A 22,458-nucleotide genomic window follows, 5' to 3' on the forward strand; every position below is an offset into this window, starting at 1 on the left:
GCCGCTGAGACACTGGCACAGCCAGCCAGCACCATGTGGCAGCTTCAGCTCCTGGCCTGCAGAGTGTAGGGGGACCAAGCAACCAGTCTAAGGGGTATTCGCTCTTGCTTTAACATGCTTGGATCTGCATTGCAGTCTAGAGTGGAGGTCCTGGGGTGTGTGTCCAGCTTGCCAGAGCGTGTGGTGACCTCAGAGAGTGCACCCATCTAATACCTCCAGAAGCTGAGAAAACCCCAGTGTTTGGGACGAAAGCTCCCCTGTCTGGTGCCAGAGTCCTACTGTGGCAAAAAGCCCAGGGGTCAAGTCACTGAGGGACGACATGACTAGGCAAAGGAAACAAAGCAGACAGAAGAATCCAACATTACACTCCTATTTTGGGGACAAAAAGGAGCAAAGCATAGAACAGGAGGAAGACAGAGAAGTCAGAACTCCTGTACCAAAAGCTTCAAAGAAAAATACAAGCTGGTTACAGGCCACAGAGAACCTTAAGAAGCAGATAAGAGAAGTGGAGGAAAAATTGGGAAGAGAAATGAGAACCATGCAAAAAAATTAAAAAATAAGAGTCAACAGCCTGACTGAGGAAAATACCACCTTAAAAAATAGACTAACTCAAATGGCAAAAGAGGCTCAAAAAGGCAATGAGGCGAGGCGGCTAGGTGGCACAGTGAAGAAAGCACTGGCTCTGGAGTCGGAGGACCTGAGTTCAGATCCAGCCTCAGACACTTAACACAAAAAAACTAGCCATGTAACCTCGGGCAAGTTACTTAACCCCAATTGCCCTCCAAAAAAAAAAAAAGGCAAAAAAAGGCAATGAGGTGAAGAATGCCTTAAAGAGTCGAATTTGCCAGATGGAAAAAGAATCTCAAAAACTCATTGAGGAGAATCATGGCTTCAGAATTAGAGTGGAGCAAATGGAAGCTAATGACTTTATGAGAAATCAAGATGTTGTTAAATAGATCCAAACAAATGAAAGAATAGAAGGCAATGTGAAATATCTCATGGGAAAAACCACTGACCTGGAAAATAGATCCAGGAGAGATAATATTTAAAAATTATTGGACTACCTGAAAGCCATGATCAAAGTAAGAACCTAGAAATCATCCTCCAGGAAGTTCTCAAAGAAAACTGCCCTTATGTGTTAGAACCAGAGGGAAAAACAGAGGTTGAAAGAATCCACCGATCACCTCCTGAAAAAGATCCCCAAAAGAAAACTTCTGGGAATATTATAGCCAGGTTCCGGAATTCCCAGATTAAGGAGAGAATATTACAAGCAGCCAGAAAGAAACAATTTGAATATTGTGGAAACACAATCAGGATAACCCAGGATCTGGCAGCTTCTACACTGAGGGATCGAAGGGCTTGGAATATGATATTCCGGAGGGCAAAGGAGCTGGGATTCAAACCAAGAGTCACCTACCCAGCAAAACTGAGTATCATGTTTCAGGGGAAAATATGGTCATTCAGCGGAATAGAGGACTTTCAAGCATTCTTGCTGAAAAAACCAGAGTTGAATAGAAAATCTGACATTCAGATACGAGAAGCAAGAGAAGCAAGAGAAGGTAAACAGGGAAAAGAAATCATAAGGAACTTATTAAAGTTGAACTATCAACATTCCTACATGGAAAAACAATAATTGTACTTATGAAACTTTTCTCAGTAGTTGAAGGGAATAGAAATATATATGTCTATAAATGAGGATATATGGTCATATGAATACATATGTGAATGTATACATAGATAGAAGGTATACATAGATAGAGGGCACAGGACCAATTTAATAGGAAGGGATGATACTTAAAAGGTGAAATTAAGAGGTCAGAGAGGAATATAATGAGAGGAGATAGGGAGAGACAGAATGGGGTAAACTATCTCATATAGAAGAGACAAGGGAAAATGGTTACAATGGAGAGGAAGAATAGGAAGACAAAAGGGAATGGGTCAACCTTATTCCCATTGAATTTGGCTTGAGGAGGGAATGAAATATGTATTTCACCCTCCAGGAGAGTAGGGGGGGAAGGAGATGATGGAAGGGAGAGCAGGCTGGGGGGGAGGGAAGTTGGAAGCACCCACTTTTGAAAAGGGACAGGATAAAAGTAGAGAATAGACAAGTGGGAGGTGGGATAGGAGGGAGGGAAATATACTCAGTCTTTTACAATATATCTACTATGTTATTGTTTTGCATTAGCCACACATGTACAACCTATACTGAACTGCTTATCTTCCCAGTAAGGGAGTGAGACAGGGGAGGAAGGGAATGAATCTGGAATTCAAAGTTTTAAAATCAAAAACTCAAATATACATACATACACACACACACACACACACACACACACACACACACTATTATTAACACTATTTAACATGTAATTGGGAAATAAGATATACAGGCACTGGGGTATAGAGATCTACTGGAAAAGTCGAAAGGGGTATGGGAGAAAATATGGGAGAGAGCAGATTAGAGGAGGGGATTTCCTGTGGGACTACTATTTTGGGGCAGTGGGTAGGGGAAAAATGGGAAGAAAATTTGTAACTCAAAATCTGGCAGAAATGAATGATATAAATCAGAAGTTAATAAAGCATTAGAAAAAAAGAAAAAATACGTATTTGCTAAAAATCTTTAGACAAAAGAAAAAGAAAAGCAAAATAAATCCTATCCCACTTCATTTTCAAAAGGCTTTCCATTAAAGATTTTATACAACAAAGATAATTATTTGATGTAATCTAAAAGTTTGCACATAAAACTGAGTTTTGGATCAAAATAGATATTTCCAAATATCCTGCTTACAGTCTTATTTCTGCCCATCTAAAAAACCAGGTCTCAGGTAACCCTCAGAAAGAAACCGTACTGTTAAGTTATCAGGACTTCAAAATTTCCTCTCTCCTGTTCACTGGCTGCACAAAAAAAGTACAAAAGAGTATGGCAGGAGAGTATGTGCAGACAAACACAAATCAAAACAGAATGGACCTGGACTTTCTTTTAATCCAACTTTACTAATTCTATAGCCATTCAAGAAATACAGACATAGAATTTCAAAAAATACATTAACTTCTTTCTCTGCTGCTCCTTCCTCTCATTTACCCATGAACCCAACTCTCTCTACAGGCTCCTTACCTCAACTCGTCTAGAGTTTGTTGTACTTCTCGCAAAGCATCAGCATCAAGATTGTTAATGAGCTCTTTTCGATAACGGGCAATAAAAGGAATTGTATTATCATCATTAAAAAGGCAGATGATATTGGCACACACCCAAGGTTCAATATTGGTCCTTTCTGATAAAACCTAAAAAAGGATATAAAGAGAGTTATTTAAGGATTCAAAATCTTGAAATGCAACTATTTTATATGAAACTAAAAATAATTTGTAAATTTCTCTTAGGCCAAATATGTAGTTACTTAGAAATTTTCTGGTCTTTTTTTTTTTAATAGAACCACCACTTACACTCTATAATTAATATGCATAGTTACCCACTTAAGAGTAATATTAATCATATATATATCATATATTAATATAATATAATGTATTATATAATATATTGTATATTCTATATAATTATATATATTATATAAAATAATAATAATTACAATATTCAAACTTAATACTAATCTCCAAACTGGCTTGCTTATTTTTAAAAAATCAAATATACAGTATTTTGTGGAATATGTAAGATTATTGAGTTCTGTAAAAAATACTACATTAGGACAAATGAGATTTGGAAATAAGCACATGTGGAAGAAGGGGGTAAACAATTATGAACAATTAAGACCAAAAAAAAAAGAAAGAGAGGAAGAAACAAACAGTTCCTGCTCTCAAGGAACACATAATCTAATGGCTTTTTCGCCTTGGTCTGGCAGCCTGCATGGTGGATGTATCTCAAGCCAGTCTTGCTGGCACAACAGAGAGGATCTTTAGGAAAGACTATTCATTAAAGTGGTGCACAGATAGAGTTTCAGGGTATCCAATGCCAAGGAAATGTTATAATTGTTCGAAGAAGATAATTTCTAAGTGTGAAAGAAGTGAAAAATCTATCCAGTATAATTCAGGTATTATTGTAATTTATACTACAAAACACAAGGGATACTGATCAACAGAAAACTCATGCTAGAGCGAATCCACATGAATGTCATGAACATGGAAGTCCAACTGCAGTAGATCCCTTAATTCCCAGGAAAGAATTCATATTAAAGAGAAACCTAATGGAAGGCAATGGGTGGAGAGCACCTTGGGTCAGAGGGTACAGTTTCTTCAACATCATATTGGAAAGAAATCTTTTGAATTTAATGGATGTGGAAAATGTCTTCCACAAGAGTTCATACCTTATTAACCATCAAACAATTCACAGTGGAGAGAAATCTTATGAAGAGGACAAAACTTAGTGAACATCAGCAAATTCATATTGGAAAGAATCCCTGTAAAGGCAATGAGTTTGCAAACAGCCTTTCACTGCAATGCATTGCTTAGTTCCAATTATAAAATTTATACTGGAGAGAAACTCTATAGACGCAATGAATGTGAGAAGGCTTTTAGTCAGAGGACACAGCTCACATTCTCACATCAGAGAATTCATACTGGAGCAACATGAATGTAATGGATGTGAGAAGTCCTAAAGCTGGAACACAGGACTTAGTGAATATTAGAGAATTCATACCAGAGAGAAATCTTTTGAATGTTAACAAATGGGAAAAGCCTTCCATCAGAAAGCATACTTCTTCAACCATCAAAAAATTCATAATGAACAAAAACCTTATGAATGAAATGAATGTAAAAAGACTTTTAGCCAGAAACAATGGCTTATTCAACATGAGAGATTTCATAATGAAGAAAAACCTTTTGAATGTAATGAATGTGGAAAAACCTTTTATAAGCGTTTAAACCTCACTGACCAATCAGATAATTCATATTGCAGAAAAACCTCGTGAACGCAATTTATGCGAGAAGCCTTTCTGCTGGAGAGGAAACTTTACTTACCATCAGAGAAGTTGCACTGGAAAAAAAAAAACTATGAATGCAGTGTATGTAAGAAGGCTTTCCACCAAAGATATCTTTCTTACCATAAGAAAATCCATACTAGAGGAAAACTTTGAGAATGCCCTTAGGATAAGGAAGTCTTAACCAAAAGTCACTTCTCACTTAACATCAGAGAGTTCATATAGGAGAAAAACCTTATGAATGTAATAAATGTGGAAAAGACTTTTACCAGCATTCATATGTCACTAACCGTCAGATAATTCACACTAGAGAAAAATTTTATGAATGCAATTTAGATGAGAAGGCTTTCTGGTGGAGAGGAAGCTTTACTTAGCATCAGAGAATTTATATTTTATGGAGAAAAATTTCATGATTTCAAAATGATATCCTGAATGTGAGAAGGCCTTTAGCAAAAAGGTCTAGCTTACTCAACATCAGAGACTTCATGCTAGAGAAGGACCTTATAAATGTACTCAAAGATGATAGACTATTACTGATTATTTTCATCTTCGAGGGGTTTATATTATTCCAAAGCTGATAATAGGTAAAAAAAAAAAATGACAATTTACTTTTTTGGGGAATGAAAGGAATATAGAGAAATGTTCCATGGAAGAGCTGGGAACCAGACTGAGTCTTGAAAGAAATTAAGGATTCTAAGAGTTGAAGATGAGGATAAGGTACATGCCAAGAATGGGAGAGAGCTAGTGAAAAGTCATAATAGGTATGGAAGATAGAATGCCAAGCTTGGCAAGCAGCATGTAGACCAGTTTGGCTGTAATGGAGACATAGTGAAGGGAAATTACAGGAAATAAGTCTGCTGTGATGGGTTGAAGGCAGATTGGGAGGGGCTTCACATGCCAGAATAGGGAGCTTGTATTTTTTCTTTGAGGCAATCATGAGCCACTAACTCTTACTGAACAGCTCTCTACTAAGATTATTAGTAATATCTACCACTGTGTAGCAGATGGGATCAGAAATGGGCAATGATGAAAGGGAAATTATTTTTTTTTGCTTTTTGGAAGGCAATTGGGATTAAGTGACTTGCCCAAAGTCACAAGGCTAGTAAGTGTGTCAAGTGTCTGAGGCTGTATTTGAACTCAGGTCCTCCTGACTCCAGGGCCGGTGCTCTATTCACTGCACCACCTAGCCGCCCCTGAAAGGGCGATTATAAGAAAGATGAGAGTCTATCACCCACCCCTACAGAGTTATAAAACTGTGAAAGGTGAACGTTAATAATACTGATGTGTTGGTTACTTTTGCCATAATTTTTTCTTCCCCCCTGCACAACACTTTTATTCTGTCATAAGTAATAGCTTTCTGAGAAAGGAGCAGAAGGATATTTTGGGAAAGACAGAAGACCTAATAAATAAAATTAGTGAGTTCTATGTTAAAAAAAAATACAACACATAGTCTAATGGTATAAACAAGGTATATATTTGAGATAATCACCGGGGAGAGGCACTAGAATTAAGGGGGATCAAAAAAGGCTTCTTGTGGAAGATCGTACTTTAGCTGGAACTTGAAGGAAGCCAGGTGGCAGAAAGAAGGGAGAAAATTTCAGAATTTTCTCAACTCAATCAGAAGATGAAGTATCTTGTGAAAGGAATAGCAAATAGACCAGTATCACTGGATCACAGAATCTATGAATGGGAGTAAAGTTTAAAAAGACTGGAAAAGAAGGAAAAGGCCAGGTTATAATGGGCTTTAAAGCCAAACAGAGGATTTTATATTTGATGCTAGAGGTGACAGAGAGCCACTAGAGTTAATGGAATTGTGGGGAGGACAGTTGTCATGATCAGACCTTCACATTTTAAGATCAGTTTGACAGCTGAGTGGAATATGGACTGGAGTGAGGAGAGATTTGAAGCTGGGAGATTCAGCAGACTTTGTAGTAGTCCAAGTGTTAGAAGATGAGGCCCAGCACGAGGGTAGTAGCATCGTTAGAGAAGAGAAGAGGATATACACAAGAGAAGTTCTGGAGGTAAAACAGATAGACCTTGGCAACAGATAAGTAGATTTGAGAATTATCAATAGCGATGATAATTGAATCTATGGGAGCTGCTGCGATCACAAAGAAAATTGGACAGGATGAGAGTGAGTGAGGAATTGAGGATGACATGTAGGTTGTGTATTTGGGCAACTAGAAGGATGGCAATATCCTAGTAAGAGGAAAATTAGAAATAAGGAAGGATTTAGGGGAACAGAAATGGAGTTAAGTTTTGGACATGCAGACTTTAAGATATCTATGGGTTTAAAACGTCCAATAGGCATTTCAAAATATGACACTAGAGGTTAGAAGACATATTAGAGATGCGTAAAAATGTATCTAAGAATCATCTGGGTGACTGAGAGGATTGTAATACAAGAGAAGGTTTGAGGGGAAAGAAAATTGGTTCAAAATTGGACATGCTGAGTTTAAGATATCTATAAGGCATCAAGCTGGAGATATCTAATAGACAGTAGGAGATGTGAGACTGGAGGTTGGGAGGAAAGTTAGGGCAGGATAAATGGATTTGAGAATCATCAGCAGAGCAACAATAATTGAATCTGTGGGAGTTGATGAGATCAACAAGAAAAATACTATAGAGGAAGAAGAGAAGAGGGCCCAGAACAGAATCCTTAGAGCCCACCATTATTGGGCATGACCTAAAAGATCCATCAAGGGAGAATGAGAAGGAACAATCAGATAGCTTGGAAGCTAACCACAAAAATCTAGAAAAGAGTACCAGAGAGTTCAAGAGGGATGAGAATTGAAGGGGGGGAAAATTAAAATTAGTGATCAAGAAAACACTGATTAATTTTACAGAGAGAAATTTCAGATGAATGACATAATCAGAAGCCAGACTCTAGACAATTAAGAGGGTAAGAGAAAAGGAAATGGAGACAGTGATTGTAGATAACCTTCTGAAGGATTTCAGACACACAAGATAGGACATAGGGCAATAAATAGTGGTGATGGACAGAGCATATGAGGGTTTTCTTGTATCTGGTGAAATCTCTGTACCCTGAAGAATGTCTTTAAATTAATAATAAAATATATAGGATCACAAAGGAAACCAATTATATTCAAATATAGTTTAAAAAATAATTTTTTAAACAAGTTACTAGAAACCAGGTTAAGAGTCCCTGAATTCTATCTAAATTTTCTTAATTGAAATTTACTTACTCAACCTGGAACAATTCCTGTTTGTATGTTGTTTTTCTATTTTTTCTGCCAAGGAGTCAAATCAATTAATTAGTAAATATTTACCATGTCACCAGAAATATGCAGACAATAAATTAGGCTCCATTTTACAACACTAATAGATTTTTTATCAAGTAGGTAAATAAGGGGAAGCTAAGAGGAATATGAATAGTAATGTCCTCACTGTCTATACTACACCAACTTTTATTTCATGCTTATGATTAACTGATACATTATTTTTTTTGCTTTTTTGGAGGGGGGAAGGCAGGGCAATTGGGGTTAAGTGACTTGCCCAAGGTCACATGGCTAGTAAATGCTGAGGTAGAATTTGAATTCAGGTCCTCCTGACTCCAGGGCTGGTGCTCTATTCACTACACCACCTAGCCACCCCCATAAGCTACATTTTTTCAAGTTACATTTCACTAAATTTTCTTGGCACAATTCCCAGCAAGTCAGAGGGGAAATGAGGAAAGAAGGCCCTATTCTTAAAGAGCACATCTCATTTAATCAGCCATGTTCTTCAAGATCTTCAGTTTATCCAGATCATCTGCTAAGTGAACTAGCTTGCACAAAATTATTAACCCATAATAACCCAAATAATTCTCAAGGGTCTATACCATACATAAGATACTATACAAAATAAAAAGATACAGAAGATACTAATATGAAGGAACTTACAGTGGATAGAGTACTGGACTTGAAATCAGGAAGACCCAGATTCAAATCCAGTCTAATACTTACTAGCTGTATTACCCTGGGCAACTCATTTAACTTCTGCTTGCCTCAGTTTTCCTCATCTATAAGATGTGGATAATAATAGCACCTGCCACCTAGCAAAACTGTTCCAAACCCAAATTTATGTTACAATGAGAAGTGACAGTATTAGAAGCAATCTGTTGAAGGAATATGAGTTGCACAGCAGATAGAGTACTGACCTTCGAGTCAAGAAGACTCATCTCCATGAGTTCAAATCCAGCCTCAGATACTCGCTAGCTATGTGACCCCAGGCAAATAACCCAGTTTACTTCAGATTACACTTCTGTAAAATGAGCTGGAGAAGGAAGTGGCAAGAACCCCAGATGAAGGCATGAAGAGTTGGACATGACTGAAACAACTGAAGATCAACAACAAATATATAAGTGGAGAGATGAGAACAGATACACAAGATGTTCTTACAGAGTGTAGACTATTACTAAGGTGAAAATTAATGTTAGATACAGTAGAGAATTAGATTAATGCCAATGCCTTCCTGTTTTCAGTATTATACATAATATTTAGCCATTTAATTCTATCCCTGGAACACTGCCCCTCCCCCCAAAAAAAATCTTAAAATTTCCTTGAAAATAGATACTTTATACAAAGAAAAAAACAATCTACTTCATGAGTCTAAAAAAGTACCAGTTTCATTTACTTCACTCCTATCTCTCCTTGAATCCAGCTAACACAAAAGACAGGCATATTCATGGTGTTCATTTGCAGTACTGCAATCACAAAGTTACTTCAGCAGAGGACAAACAAAAACGAAGTACTATATGGCTCCTGCTCCCCTCTTCCCACTATTGCAAAACTCTCTCCCGCTTCCAAATTTCACTCATGTTATTTTTAACTACTCGGTGTGTATGTACTTAAAAACTTTTACACTATACTATGTGTATATTTTTTATACATAGGTCTCACCAATGAGAATGAGGTCATTGCAAGTGGGGATCATTTCATTATTTATAACCTACCAAACGCCTGGCACATAGGAGATGCTTAATACTTGTCCAAAATGTAAATCATCTTTCTTCCCAAATGCTTCCCTTCTTCCTAACTTTTCTATTACAATCTAACAGGGGTGGGGGTAACATCCCAGGGGTGGGGAACCTGAGGATTCAAGGCTACATGTGGCCCATGACAAGGTTTTTTAAATTATTTTGGTAAGAAACAGTAATGAGTTCTTTGTTCCTAATCATCCAATGGTATTCATAGTAGTAGATTTGTGTAATTTTTCTGTTTAGAAACAAGACACCAAATAATTACTCCAATTTTTTTTGTACATGCTTAAGGTACAAGGGAACTATGCTGTGTAATTAGCTAGATGGTAAATTTATGTCAACAGCCAACTAACTCCTAACTACCTACAAAAATGTAAAGGAGTGTAGAGGTGTAGGCAACACTAGAAAATCCAAAATTAACTTATGACTCAAAATAGATTTGGAGAGCAATTAAATACGTATGATCAGATATATACCCACATGCTCATCCTTTCTGTAACCTGTGCTAAAGTCAGAAAGTGAGCTGAAGTAAAGATTTTGAATAGTCCCACAATAAAAAGAAAAACCAAATAAATCCTTCCTTAAAAACTTCCCCAGACAATTTTCCTCAGTCTATTTGAAAAGAGGGTGAATCAACTAGCATCTAGGGTATACTGGTGTACTGAGAGCAGGTTACAGCTATAGCAACCACCTCTCCAATTTCATAAGAAGGGATGCCCAGATTCACTATGAGTGAGATTGTTATAGCTGCCAGAAACCATTTAAAAACCATTTAAAGATTCTGTAGAAGGCAGGAAAATCTGCTCAAATTTGACAGGAAGAACTAAAATTCTCAAACATTCCAAATGTTCAGAAAATAGCCATGAGGAAGGGACTCACAAAACCAGTTTTTGCCCCAAGGCCTTAAAATGGAGTTATAATTTACTTTTACTAAATATTTATAACATCACAACAAAGGACATTTTTATTCTTTGTCCCACTTAATCAAGTTTTGACTTTGCTTTATTTAGTGGCTCTTCTTTTCTTCTCTGCTTTTCTTCTATTACGCACCCTTAGCCCAGTGTAGCACGTCTCTCAATAAATCCTTGACCCTCTTCTGTTCTCCTCTGCAATTCTCCCTGTCCTTCCTTCTTTCTGTTTCTCTTTGTGAATCTATTATCCAAAGAGTTTCAGCAGTTGTTATATGAATGGCAACAGTAAAGAAATCTTCAGGGCAAAGGGGTACAGAAGAGACAGAGAAAGAATAGAGAAAACCACTCACAAGAAATAAGGTTCAGGTGTGAGAACATCCCAGGCCAATAGTACAACTACAATCCTAAAAACTGGTTTCCTAAATGAAGTTGTACAAGGTTAAAATAATGGAGTACTGAGTAATAATAGCTAACATTTATACAGTACCTCCTAAACACTTTACAATTATTACCTCATTTGATCCTCACAACCGTATGAGTAGGTGCTATTAGTATTCCCATTTCACAGATTTAAAAAACTGAGGAAAATGGAGATGATGTGATTTGCCCAAGGTCCCACAGACAGTATAAGTCTGAGGTCACATTTGAACTCAGGTCATCTTCCTGGCTCCAGGCCCAGTCCTCTATACATTAGGTGGCAACACCACCTAATTGCCCCTTTAAGAACGGACATAAACACATGAGTGAATACAGAACTAAACAGTTAAAGGCAGCCCTGAACTATTCCATTTTCAACCTTTGACAGGTTCTTCCTATTATCTAGTGCACATATATGCCAATTTTCTCCTTGTGTCTTCCTCTCAGAGTTCAGGAAATACCAACTTAAAGATTATTGAATACTTCAAAAGACCTACAGTTTTGTCAAGAAAGGTATTCCCTCCACCAACTAAAATTAAAACCTCTCCAAGTTTTAGCACACTGTCTTCATGAATTAATATGGCCAAAAAAAAAATCACTGCCTGATAATTCATCTTAAGGTCACCCTTTCTTGCCTTAGCTAAAATGATCCTTAGATGTCAGAAGCGTATTTCACTACCCAGACCCACAAGCTTGGTTGGATAAGCCTACTAGGGTCTATGCTATGCTAGCATAATCTTGGAAACTGAACGTCACCTACCTACCACAGTGAGTCTCTGAATAATATTTTAATAGTAGAACCTGAGTATTAGCCTATTCTAAGTCATCTATTAAAAAAATCGTTAATGGCCACTCCTTTTTCTGTGCATCTAGTCCCACGTGATGGCATATATAATCAAGAATTGATTGTACTACTAATACATCAAAATGTTATTACAGAACATGAATGAGTTCTTCAATACTATAGCTATGCCACCCAGCTGCTCCAAACAAAGAACTACACAACACTACTAAATTCTGTTATTTCTCTCTGGCTAATCTATAGCTAAAGAACAATAGGAAGAAGCTATAGGATTGTGGGGGCCTCCATGGGTCAAAGTGATACATGAGGAAAGCACTGATCTCACAAGGAACTTGCAGGTGATGATTTTTCAGTCATAGTAATTCATGAAGACAATGTGCTAAAGTATGGAGAGGCAGTAGTACAGATACATAAAGTATCATTAGTGAAAACACTTCCCTCCAAACTTTAGCAAGTAGTGCTTGGGAGTAACTGTGGGAGAACAAAACAGCATAAAGTGCTAGCCACTCTTCTGGTGATGGGCCCCTTCAAACTTTCCTTACTTAAACTGATTCCCAGATAACAGACACACAACACAGTCTGCCAAAGGGCCAAGCTCCAAGGTTTTCCCAGCGTGCATAGAACTGCCAGAGGTCAGTCACCTCTACTATGATAATATTCAAAAAGAATCACCTCCACACCACACTGAAACAGAGGACTACAGTGGCGTTCATGGAATAGCACATATGTGGTAACAGTACATACATCTATATGCATATAGCTAAATACATGAAAAGCTATATACATTTAAAATATATATACCTGTAATGGGAATGCAAATTTAAAGATCTTTCCTGCCCCTAGGCTAAAGTGCACCTGGAGCCTGGGGTGGGAGGCTTGTTTTTCAGTTGATACTTTTTGATTGGCCAGTGGGTCCAAAAGGTTGTTACATTCTCTGAGCCAGGAGAAGGCTATATAAGCCCTGATGTGTAGCTTTGTTTTGGGGGCTCACTTTGAGAGGCGTTCTGTGATTTGATATGGATTCTGGGAAGCCGTTGTCCTGAGCCCCCCGGCTTTGAAAAAACCCAGATGTTGAAACCCAGATGTTGGCTGGGTATGGATGTGATGGTTGGACAGTTTGAAATCTGTCTACTGGATCTGTTTCTGTCTTGATGGTTCTGTCTGTGTGCTTTGAGGTTCGGGGTGCTGACCTTTTCCCCTGAGCGAGGTGGACGATGTATGTCTGACTGATTGGGGTGGGCTTGTTGACCCATTTTGAGTTGCTTTCCTTTGTCAAGGCAGATCCAAGAACCTGTGCTGGCAGCAAACCCTGAGGACGCTTGGGGTGCTTGCCGCTACAATACCTGAAAAGCTTTCAATAAGTCTAATTTTTATCAATTGTCTATTTTTCCAGTGAACTATGTTATAACTCAGGAGGGCACTTAATCTTTATTTCTGATTTTCAGTAGTTAGACAGTAAGAAGCTTCTAATACTTTGAAGTTTAAAGTTTCTCAGCCTTTTGTCATTGATAAATAGCTCAAGATGTAGAAATAAACATGTAAACGCATCAGGGAGTTACTATAAACAGGACCTTAGATGAATATTTTCGTAATAGAGTAATCACCTCCTAAATTATTTATTTAAAATCCAGATTTTAAAGGAGTGCAGTTACTGCATTAAGAAACAGTTCTTCTTCTCTCTAGAGACTCAATAAGAGATGGTTTATTAGACTATGTGTTATGTTAGGAAAATGTTATGTTATTTATGGAACATGTTCCTGGGATGGTTAGGGCCATCCCTCAGCATTATGAAAGCATTCCCTTTCTCAATGAGAGCAATTAAAAAAAGTAGAAAAAGCTATTTTCATACCTGTACTATGTCCCAGTTCATTTCCAACTCCTCCTGAACCTTGCCGACATTTCCTGCAGTTTTGACAGGCTGTCCCTGAGGAAACATTGTAGATTTTATTTTCTTGAGAGGGGGTTCACCAAATGTAAGGTCCTCTTCATCTTCTCCCATCTTTATGCTGCTTCCTCCCTGCATGGTGCTCCTTGATGGTATCTCGATGCCACCATCACCACCACCATCTAAGTTGTCAGTTCTGCAGATCACCTCCTCAACTTTCAGATTTTTGGCCTTCTGTATTCGAGGTTTATTAGATACTCTCTTCCGTGTGCTACTTGTAGTTTTGTGGTTCTGCAAAATTCTGAGTTCATCTTTGCTGTCTTCCGAAACATCATCAATAAGCACAGATCTATTCTGTCAAACCATCAAGTGAACATGGATTAAAACAACATCAAAGCCAATTCCCCAAAAGCCTTTAAATTCAACTAAAAAGTTTTCAAGGTGTGTCCCCAGGGCACATAGCAATGAAGCAAGCAGAAGCATTAGAGGAAAGAACAGACAAGGTTTCAGCCTTCATGCAATTAAAAGATCTAACCAACTTATAGCTCTGGAAGACCAAACATACCCTAAAAGCACAATGGTCAATCTGAAAAAGCATCCGTGTTCAGTCTAAATTTCACCCCCAAATAGGGCAATACATATAAGTAAAATCCACTGTATCTATTTCATTTTGATAAATTTCAAATATGTATCAACACCAAACTATCTTATCTTCTCCCAAAAGTTTATGGTACACAAATCAGTGACAAAATTCAATCAAAGAACTCTCTATATCACTATAAAGGCATTGAATAAAATTCAGTTCAACAAGACACCAGAAGGGTAGGAATAGCATACATAAATAAATTCAAAACTAAATTTCAAACAAAGCTCCAACTTCCCCACTCCAGAATCAAACTCTTTAACAGATGTTCACAAGTGATAACACTCTCTGATTTAAGATTACCCTTCTTTTATCACCCTTCTCATTCTCTGATGGAGACACTTATACATATACTAGTGATTCCATAAATATCTATTGAATAAACAAACAAGCTAAGCAATAAAACTTTCAAAAGTATGGATGATCCATCAAGAAATGAGCAGCTAAATAATCCACAAATTAAATAATCAAAGTGCAAGAATTAAAAATTAAATGTCTTGGACATTTTCACAAACCTATGTGTATAAATCTGAAATCCCTTAGACCTCTAGGGTCTCAATTAAACTACTGCAAAAATACAAAAATCAAAACTAAATTTTAAAGTCTTTCAAAAAATTTATTACACCACTCCCCCACATCTCCCAACCTATTTTGGTGTTTAATAGACTTTACTGTGAAGAACTTCTTCCTTTTATCTGTCATGCTACAGAGGCATTATGGCATAGTGGACAAAATTGGAATCAGGGAGCCTTAAATGGAATACCACCTAAGATAATTAATACTTTTGCGGACTTGAACAAGTCATTTAACCTGAGTAGATTTTTTTCATTTGTAAAATGAAGATAATGACAGCACCTTCTTCACAAGATATTATATGACTCAAATGTGAGATTATGTACATAAAGCACTTTATAAACCTTAAAAGCATCATATAAATATAATCTATAATTATTATAGTTTAAGTTAATCTCTTTTTATTCTACCCTCAATACAGTTTTCACTTTACACAAAGTCCCACTACAAATTTGACTTTCTGTAAAGAATTCTAAAAGAAATTTTCATTCATCAAAAATGTCAACTCTCTCTGCTCCTGCCCCTCAGCATGGGAATTTAGTGTTTCCAACTGGTGCTCCTACCCCCCCACCACCACCAAAAAAAAAATCTCCAAATAAAAGCAGAAGAATGGGAGTGGAGAGACCAATCACTGTAGACTGATGAATGAGACCTACACACTGCTCTGCCTACCCTACCTAACACCCACCACCACCTTCGTACCCTTTCCAGCAGTGTCTATCTTCTGATCATCTGTACCCAGCCTCACCCTCCCACCCCCATAAACCCTCTAGTCTGTGCAACATGTATCCCACCTCTACCCCCACCCCTCAAAACCCCAGTTCTTCCTCTCAGTTCTAGCCAGGCTTGCTGGCTTGCTCCAGTCCTTGAGTGTTCCTATTCCTGCTCTGTCTTCCTTGAACCATGTGCTAGTCCCCTCCCTCCATGGGTACATAGCCCCTTTCCTGCCTCTTTCCCTCCCTTCCCCAAATCCCAAGGAAAATTCACATTATGTAAAAATCCTTTATGTAGAGATCTGCAGAACAGATGGCAAGTTAATTAATATCTGGACTGCTATATCACCCATCAGCCTTTTCCCTTCTGATTAAATAACTATAGTTCCTTTGTTTTTGTCTTCATGTGAGTAACTGATTCATTAAGGATGGTGAAATCTCTGTAATAACCTATTTTCATATGCTTTTCCAAATGATTTACACTTTTCTTTAGGTGTAAGATCCCTTACTAACTACAGAATTCTAAAACTTTGGCTGACCAGTGTGATATGCCCAATGGAAAGAGGACCTCATGGTTTTATATGAACATATTTCTTTCTATTCTGTATTCTGCCAATAAGGAAACCCCATAAATGGGCAACTCACTTAATCTTCAAAGAGTTACCCATGGCACTAAGATGTGAAATAACTTGCCCAGAGACACATGGCCACCACAGGTCACTCTCTAAAATCTATCTCTCTATCCAGTTCTCATTTATAAAGAGAAATTCAGTGACAAAAGACTCTGAGCTTCATCACAAGGTCACAGTTAGGATGTAATCTTGCTGGTCATTAGTGTTGTCATTGGTACCTGCCAAAGGACAATGAGGCACTTAATGGCCAGGCTGCTAATTCTCCTCATACAGTACAGGCACCTAAAAATGTCAATTAGGGAAACTAGTTAGTGATGAACTTCTCTCCCCCATGTTACATGCTCCTTCAATAGAATAAAAAATGTTGAATTTTTGACAAAATAAATAAGAAATTGTGGAAAAATCTAAAATCCTCTAAAGTGTCTAAAAAAATTCAAAATAAAAACATTTTTCTACCTGAGTTAGCCTGTTATCCTTCTGGCCTCACCTTATTTTTTAATCTTTAAAAATACTAAATATCAGTAAAAGAATCTGATAAAATTACTTAGTCAATAAATGACACAGGAAACTTGAGCTTCCCTCCAACTCTATTACACTAAGCTTAATAGAAAGACTTCATACTCTTAGCACCATGTAAGAAAAATTATAAAGCCAAAGAATGCAAGGAAACATGCAGGGATGCAAAGCAAAATCAGCAAGATCAGGAATAACTGCATACACTTTGACACATTTTAAAAAAGAAAAACAGTCAAAGATAGCAATATTTCAAGACAAATTAGAAAGGAGACAGAGCAATTGCTTTTTGTGTTCATACTATGTTAATTTATTTCCGCTTTATTAAATGCTAAGGGTCTTATGTAAATACATTCCTTATTTTATATATTTTCTTTGTAAATGGTTATTAAGATTATAATGTTACAAAAAAAAAGCAAAAACTAAACACTAACAACTAGGAATAGGTTTTTTTACAGCTTTTTTCAATTACAGACAAAGCTCAATCCTACTTAAGAGTTTTTTTTTAGCAGAAAGCTTGCATGCAGAAAACAAGAAACATGGAGGTATAAAGGAGGTTAAGCAGCATTTTATGAAAAGACCATGATAGAAGAGAAAACAGTTCATTTTGTAATCATGCAATTTGCCATAAATACAATATCTAACGACAAGCATATAATACAAGAGTGCCTAGAACAATAAATATAGTGCAGAAAAGTTGTATTAACTCAATTTTTTACATACTAGAAGAGTTTCCAGTTAAAAAAAATTAAAAGGTGAATTTTTTGGTAACTTGAATAAATTTGTGCAAAGCAAATAATTAACCTATAATTTTATCTTTCTTAAGATAAAATTAAGCTAAATCCAGATTACTATATATAGCATTTGCAAGGCACAAATACATCTTCAAACGCTATCATGCAACTATTATAATCTATCTGAAAGCAAATAAGTCTACTGACTCAGTATGAAAAGAAACCTTATTTCTCTCTATCTTTTTGAAAAGTATGTGCTCTGCTCTGCAAAGACAATAGGATGGAGCTGATGTCTACCTGGAATACCTACCAGTTCTTCTTTAATAGCCACCTTTCTTGGACTACTGCTGATCTGAGGGCCTTTCTTCTGTACCACAGACACTTTCTTTGGCTTGTTTTTATTAGAAATGGGCAACTTCAAGCTGTTGGTAGCTTTCTTTTGGGGTTCCCAAGAACTATCTTTATCATTGTCCTCTTCAGATTCAGATGAACTAGGAGAAAATTAATAGAACATTTTCTAGGAAAACAAAATTAAAATGTCACAAAGAAAATACACAGATCCTTATGCTTCCTACAAACCGCAGTGGTGTTCTGATATAAGAATGTTCTAAAGAAAGGTAAGAAACATCAACATGAGACAGTGTATCTTTGAGTAAGCACAACCTAGTACATAATAATAATAGGCTATAAAACATCTTCTGTAAAAACAGAAAAATCGTTGGCTCCTTTCTCTGGGATTCTCAACATTTGACCTCTACTTTCTTCTTCTTCCCTTGTTTCAACTTCACCCTTACTTTCCAATCCCCTAGGATTATCCTCAGAAGAGATTTAGGATATTATTGTTACCCAGATGATTGTTACTAGGTCTACTACCCCACAATCACTGAGAATTTTTTATCTTTAACTTTCAATCCATACAAATTGTGCTAAATCAAATCAATATATAATGTGGCCTTTAAGAGTGCCTCCTGGGCTACATAAAGAGCCAGGATCAAGTGAGCTATATTTCAGTGACCTCAAGTAATTCTATATTCACCTTATAGTGTAAATCTGTTTACTGAGAAGACCAAAACCATTACTGCACTTTCTTATACACCATACAAAAATCTAATAACACACTTCCCAAATCTTCCTAATATCTCTCTGGCTTAGTCCCTATCACAGTGCAGAAGGAAAACAGATGCAAGCTATACTCAGTAAGGTAAGGAAACCAACTTAGAACAATTCCACTAAACTAATTTTTATCCACTATACTCTCTACACAATGTAAGATGTCTTATACTCAACGCTAGTAAAAAAAAAAAATTAATTTTCTTCTCTTGTGGAAATTAACACTGGGATGGTGCGAGATCCTGCATTAAAAGGATTAGGAAACCTCTAGACAAGGTCCTTTCCATGATCTAGGATTTACTGAGCATGGAGTTCAAGTCAATGGTAATTATTAAAATTAATTCCTTACAAAGGCTAACTAATAATCAAAGTCCATTTAGACTGCACATATTATTAATTAGAAAATGCAAAAAAACAACAGAATACTTGATAGCTGAGTTGAATGGAAAGAGCTCTGCCCTCAGAAACATGGATTCTAGGTAGAGTCAAGATGGTGGAGTAGAAGCAGGACCTCCCCAAGGCTCCGGATTCCACCTACCCCAATCCATGTAAAAAGGAGACTCTAAACAAACTTTGGAGCTGCAGAACCCACAAAATGACACAGAGAAGCTAACCTCCCGCTGAGGACAGCCCGGCAGGCCGGCAAGAATACAGCACAGGGCTCTGGGAGCTGAGCCCAGCCCCACACCAAGGCTTTAGCCCCAGAGCGGGCCTGACCAATGCCACTGGAGGGACTCCAGATCAGCAGCTGTGGCCATTTCCAGATTTATCAACACATAGATGTGAAGGACAAAGTGAGAGGTCAGTGCAGTCTGGACTTTGGGACCCAGTAAGTGGAAGTGCGGTGGCTTTTGCCCCCAGGGTGAGAAGCCACTGAGCCGCTGGCACAGCCAGCCAGCACCACGTGGCAGCTTCAGCTCCTGGCCTGCAGAGTGTAGGGGGACCAAGCACCAGTCTGAGGGGTAATTGCTCTTGCTTTAACCTGCTTGAATCTGGATTGCAGTCTAGGGTGGAGGTCCTGGGGTGTGTGTCCAGCTTGCCAGAGGGTGTGGAGACCTCAGAGAGGGCACCCATCTAATACCTCCGGATGCTGAGAAAACCCCAGGGTTTGGGACAAAAGCTCCCCTGTCTGGTGGCAGAGTCCTACTGTGGCAAAAAGCCCAGGGGTCAAGTGACTGAAGGGTGACATGACCAGGCAAAGGAAACAAAGCAGACAGAAGATTCCAAAATTACACTCCTATTTTGGGGACAAAAAGGAGCAAAGCATGGAACAGGAGGAAGACAGTGAAGTCAGAACTCCTGCACCAAAAGGTTCTAAGGAAAATACAAGCTGGTTACAGGCCATAGAGGACTTTAAGAAGCAGATAAGAGAAGTGGAGGAAAAATTGGGAAGAGAAATGAGAACAATGCAAGAAAATTACAAAATGAGAGTCAACAGCCTGACTCAGGAAAATAACACCTTAAAAAATAGACTAACTCAAATGGCAAAAGAGGCTCAAAAAGGCAATGAGGAGAAGAATGCCTTAAAAAGCTGAATTTGCCAGATGGAAAAAGAATCTCAAAAGCTCAATGAGGAGAATCATTCCTTCAGAATTAGACTGGAGCAAATGGAAGCTAATGACTTTATGAGAAATCAAGATGCTATTAAACAGATCCAAACAAATGAAAGAATAGAAGGCAATGTGAAATATCTCATGGGAAAAACCACTGACCTGGAAAATAGATCCAGGAGAGATAATTTAAAAATTATTGGACCACCTGAAAGCCATGATCAAAGTAAGAACCTAGAAATCATCCTCCAGGAAGTTCTCAAAGAAAACTGCCCTGATGTTTTAGAACCAGAGGGAAACATAGAGGTTGAAAGAATCCACTGATCACCTCTTGAAAAAGATCCCAAAAAGAAAACTCCTAGGAATATTATAGCCAGGTTCCAGAATTCCCAGATTAAGCAGAGAATATCACAAGCAGCCAGGAAGAAACAATTTGAATATTGTGGAAACACAATCAGGATAATCCAGGATCTGGCAGCTTCTACACTGAAGGATCGAAGGCTTGGAATATGATATTCTGGAGGGCAAAGGAAGATATACAGGCACTGGGGCATAGAGATCCACTGGAGAAGTTGAAAGGGGTATTGGAGAAAATATGGAGCAGATTGGAGGAGGGGATATCCTATGGGGCTGCTATTTTGGGGTGGTGGGTAGGGGAAAAATGGGGAGAAAATTTGTAACTCAAAATCTGGAGGAAATGAATCATGTAAATCAGAAGTTAATAAAACATTTGAAAAAATAAATAAATAAATAAAAAAGAAACATGTATTCTAGTTCTAGGTCTATCTCTCCAGAACTCAGTATTTCTATCTGTGAAATAGAAAGAATAATCACTCTATCACTCCTGAATTCAGAAGACTATTACAAGGAAAAAGTGAGATAATATGTTAGGAATAAAAGTTCAAAATAATTATTAGTTTTGCTGAACTCTTCCTCCTTTTGTTTATTTTTTTTATCATAAGGGATGCCTTTATGAGAAGACTGAGAGGTACAGAGGAAAATGCAGATAATGTATAAACAAAATTTGTCAATAAATTTTTTTAAAAGCACAACAGAAAGTCTTATTTTTTCACATAACAGCTCTTTCCATGTGGTGCAGCTCTGTTGTCGGCAAAAATTAGCAAGTGAAAAGATATATTGTCTGAAATAAATATCTTTTTATACCCACAATAAAACACACTTACGATTCAAGGAAAGAAGGCAACTCATCTTTTGCCACCACTGCCTGAACTTTTAATTTTGCTCTCCTTGATAATGAAGACATCTGAAAGAAACATAGCATGTAATAAATGAGGCAAATAACCTAATCACTTTATTCAGCTACCTCAAAGTAAGAATTCATTCAAAGCTAACTCTCCATCAACCCTGCTCTGGAAAGTAATATGGATAAAATAAAAACAATCCTCAAGCTCAGACACTAGTCTCATCACCTCTGTATCTACCATCTCCTAATAACCATCAAATGTTTTGTAAGAATCTTGCAAGTATACATATTTATGTTATCTGTTCAGCTCTAATTATAAGTAATTTTACATATTTAATCGCTCAACTAGAATGATTCATGGCTAATTGGATTAGCAACTAGAGCAAACTATAAATTTTTCTACCATATCATATACTCCTCAAGGACAGTGATACATCATTTCCTTCTTCACTATCTACCTTCAATATCTAACACAGACATCTACATGAAGTCGCCACCTACATTATTAAATGATTCAAGTAGCCAGGAAGTTAATCCTTAAATAGTATAATTCACTTCCAAAAAAACAAAAGCTAACTGTATTGTAGTTGCATTCTAAAAGACACATGTTAATTCTGAACAGTAATTACAGACAGTTCTACCAGACAGGAACCACTTGGGTTCCCTGGGACACTGCTGGTACAGACCCAGTCAGGGTCCTTGTTATAGGAATGGAATAGAAATTTAAGATCTTCCCTGCCCCTAGGTCATTTGATAGGCTTAAGTGCACCTGGAGCCTGTGGCAGGAGGCTTGTTTTTCAGGAGATACTTTGTGATTGGGCAGCGGGGTCAAGAGGGTTGTGACATTCTCTGAGCCAGGAGAAGA

At 37.5% G+C, this 22,458-nt stretch overlaps 1 protein-coding gene across 5 annotated transcripts in view; it reads right to left on the bottom strand.

Annotated features, from left to right (window-relative positions):
* Positions 1-22,458, bottom strand: part of SRBD1 (S1 RNA binding domain 1) — a 338,878-nt gene that overhangs the window by 311,111 nt on the left and 5,309 nt on the right. For 4 of the 5 annotated variants that reach the window (XM_069071621.1, XM_069071620.1, XM_069071622.1 and 1 more), the window contains 4 exons: positions 21,574-21,653; positions 18,040-18,220; positions 13,886-14,275; positions 3,113-3,279 (listed from right to left, as the gene is read on the bottom strand). In XM_069071621.1, the coding sequence (XP_068927722.1) occupies positions 3,113-3,279; positions 13,886-14,275; positions 18,040-18,220; positions 21,574-21,653 (818 nt within the window). The remainder of the gene's footprint in view (positions 1-3,112; positions 3,280-13,885; positions 14,276-18,039; positions 18,221-21,573; positions 21,654-22,458) is intronic. The other variant, XM_069071623.1, reaches the window with a different exon arrangement.

Source organism: Petaurus breviceps, unplaced genomic scaffold (assembly GCF_028583685.1).
Source record: "Petaurus breviceps papuanus isolate PSGF00001 unplaced genomic scaffold, PetGlider_PUasm1.0 90842, whole genome shotgun sequence".
NCBI classification, from domain to species: Eukaryota; Metazoa; Chordata; class Mammalia; order Diprotodontia; family Petauridae; genus Petaurus; species Petaurus breviceps.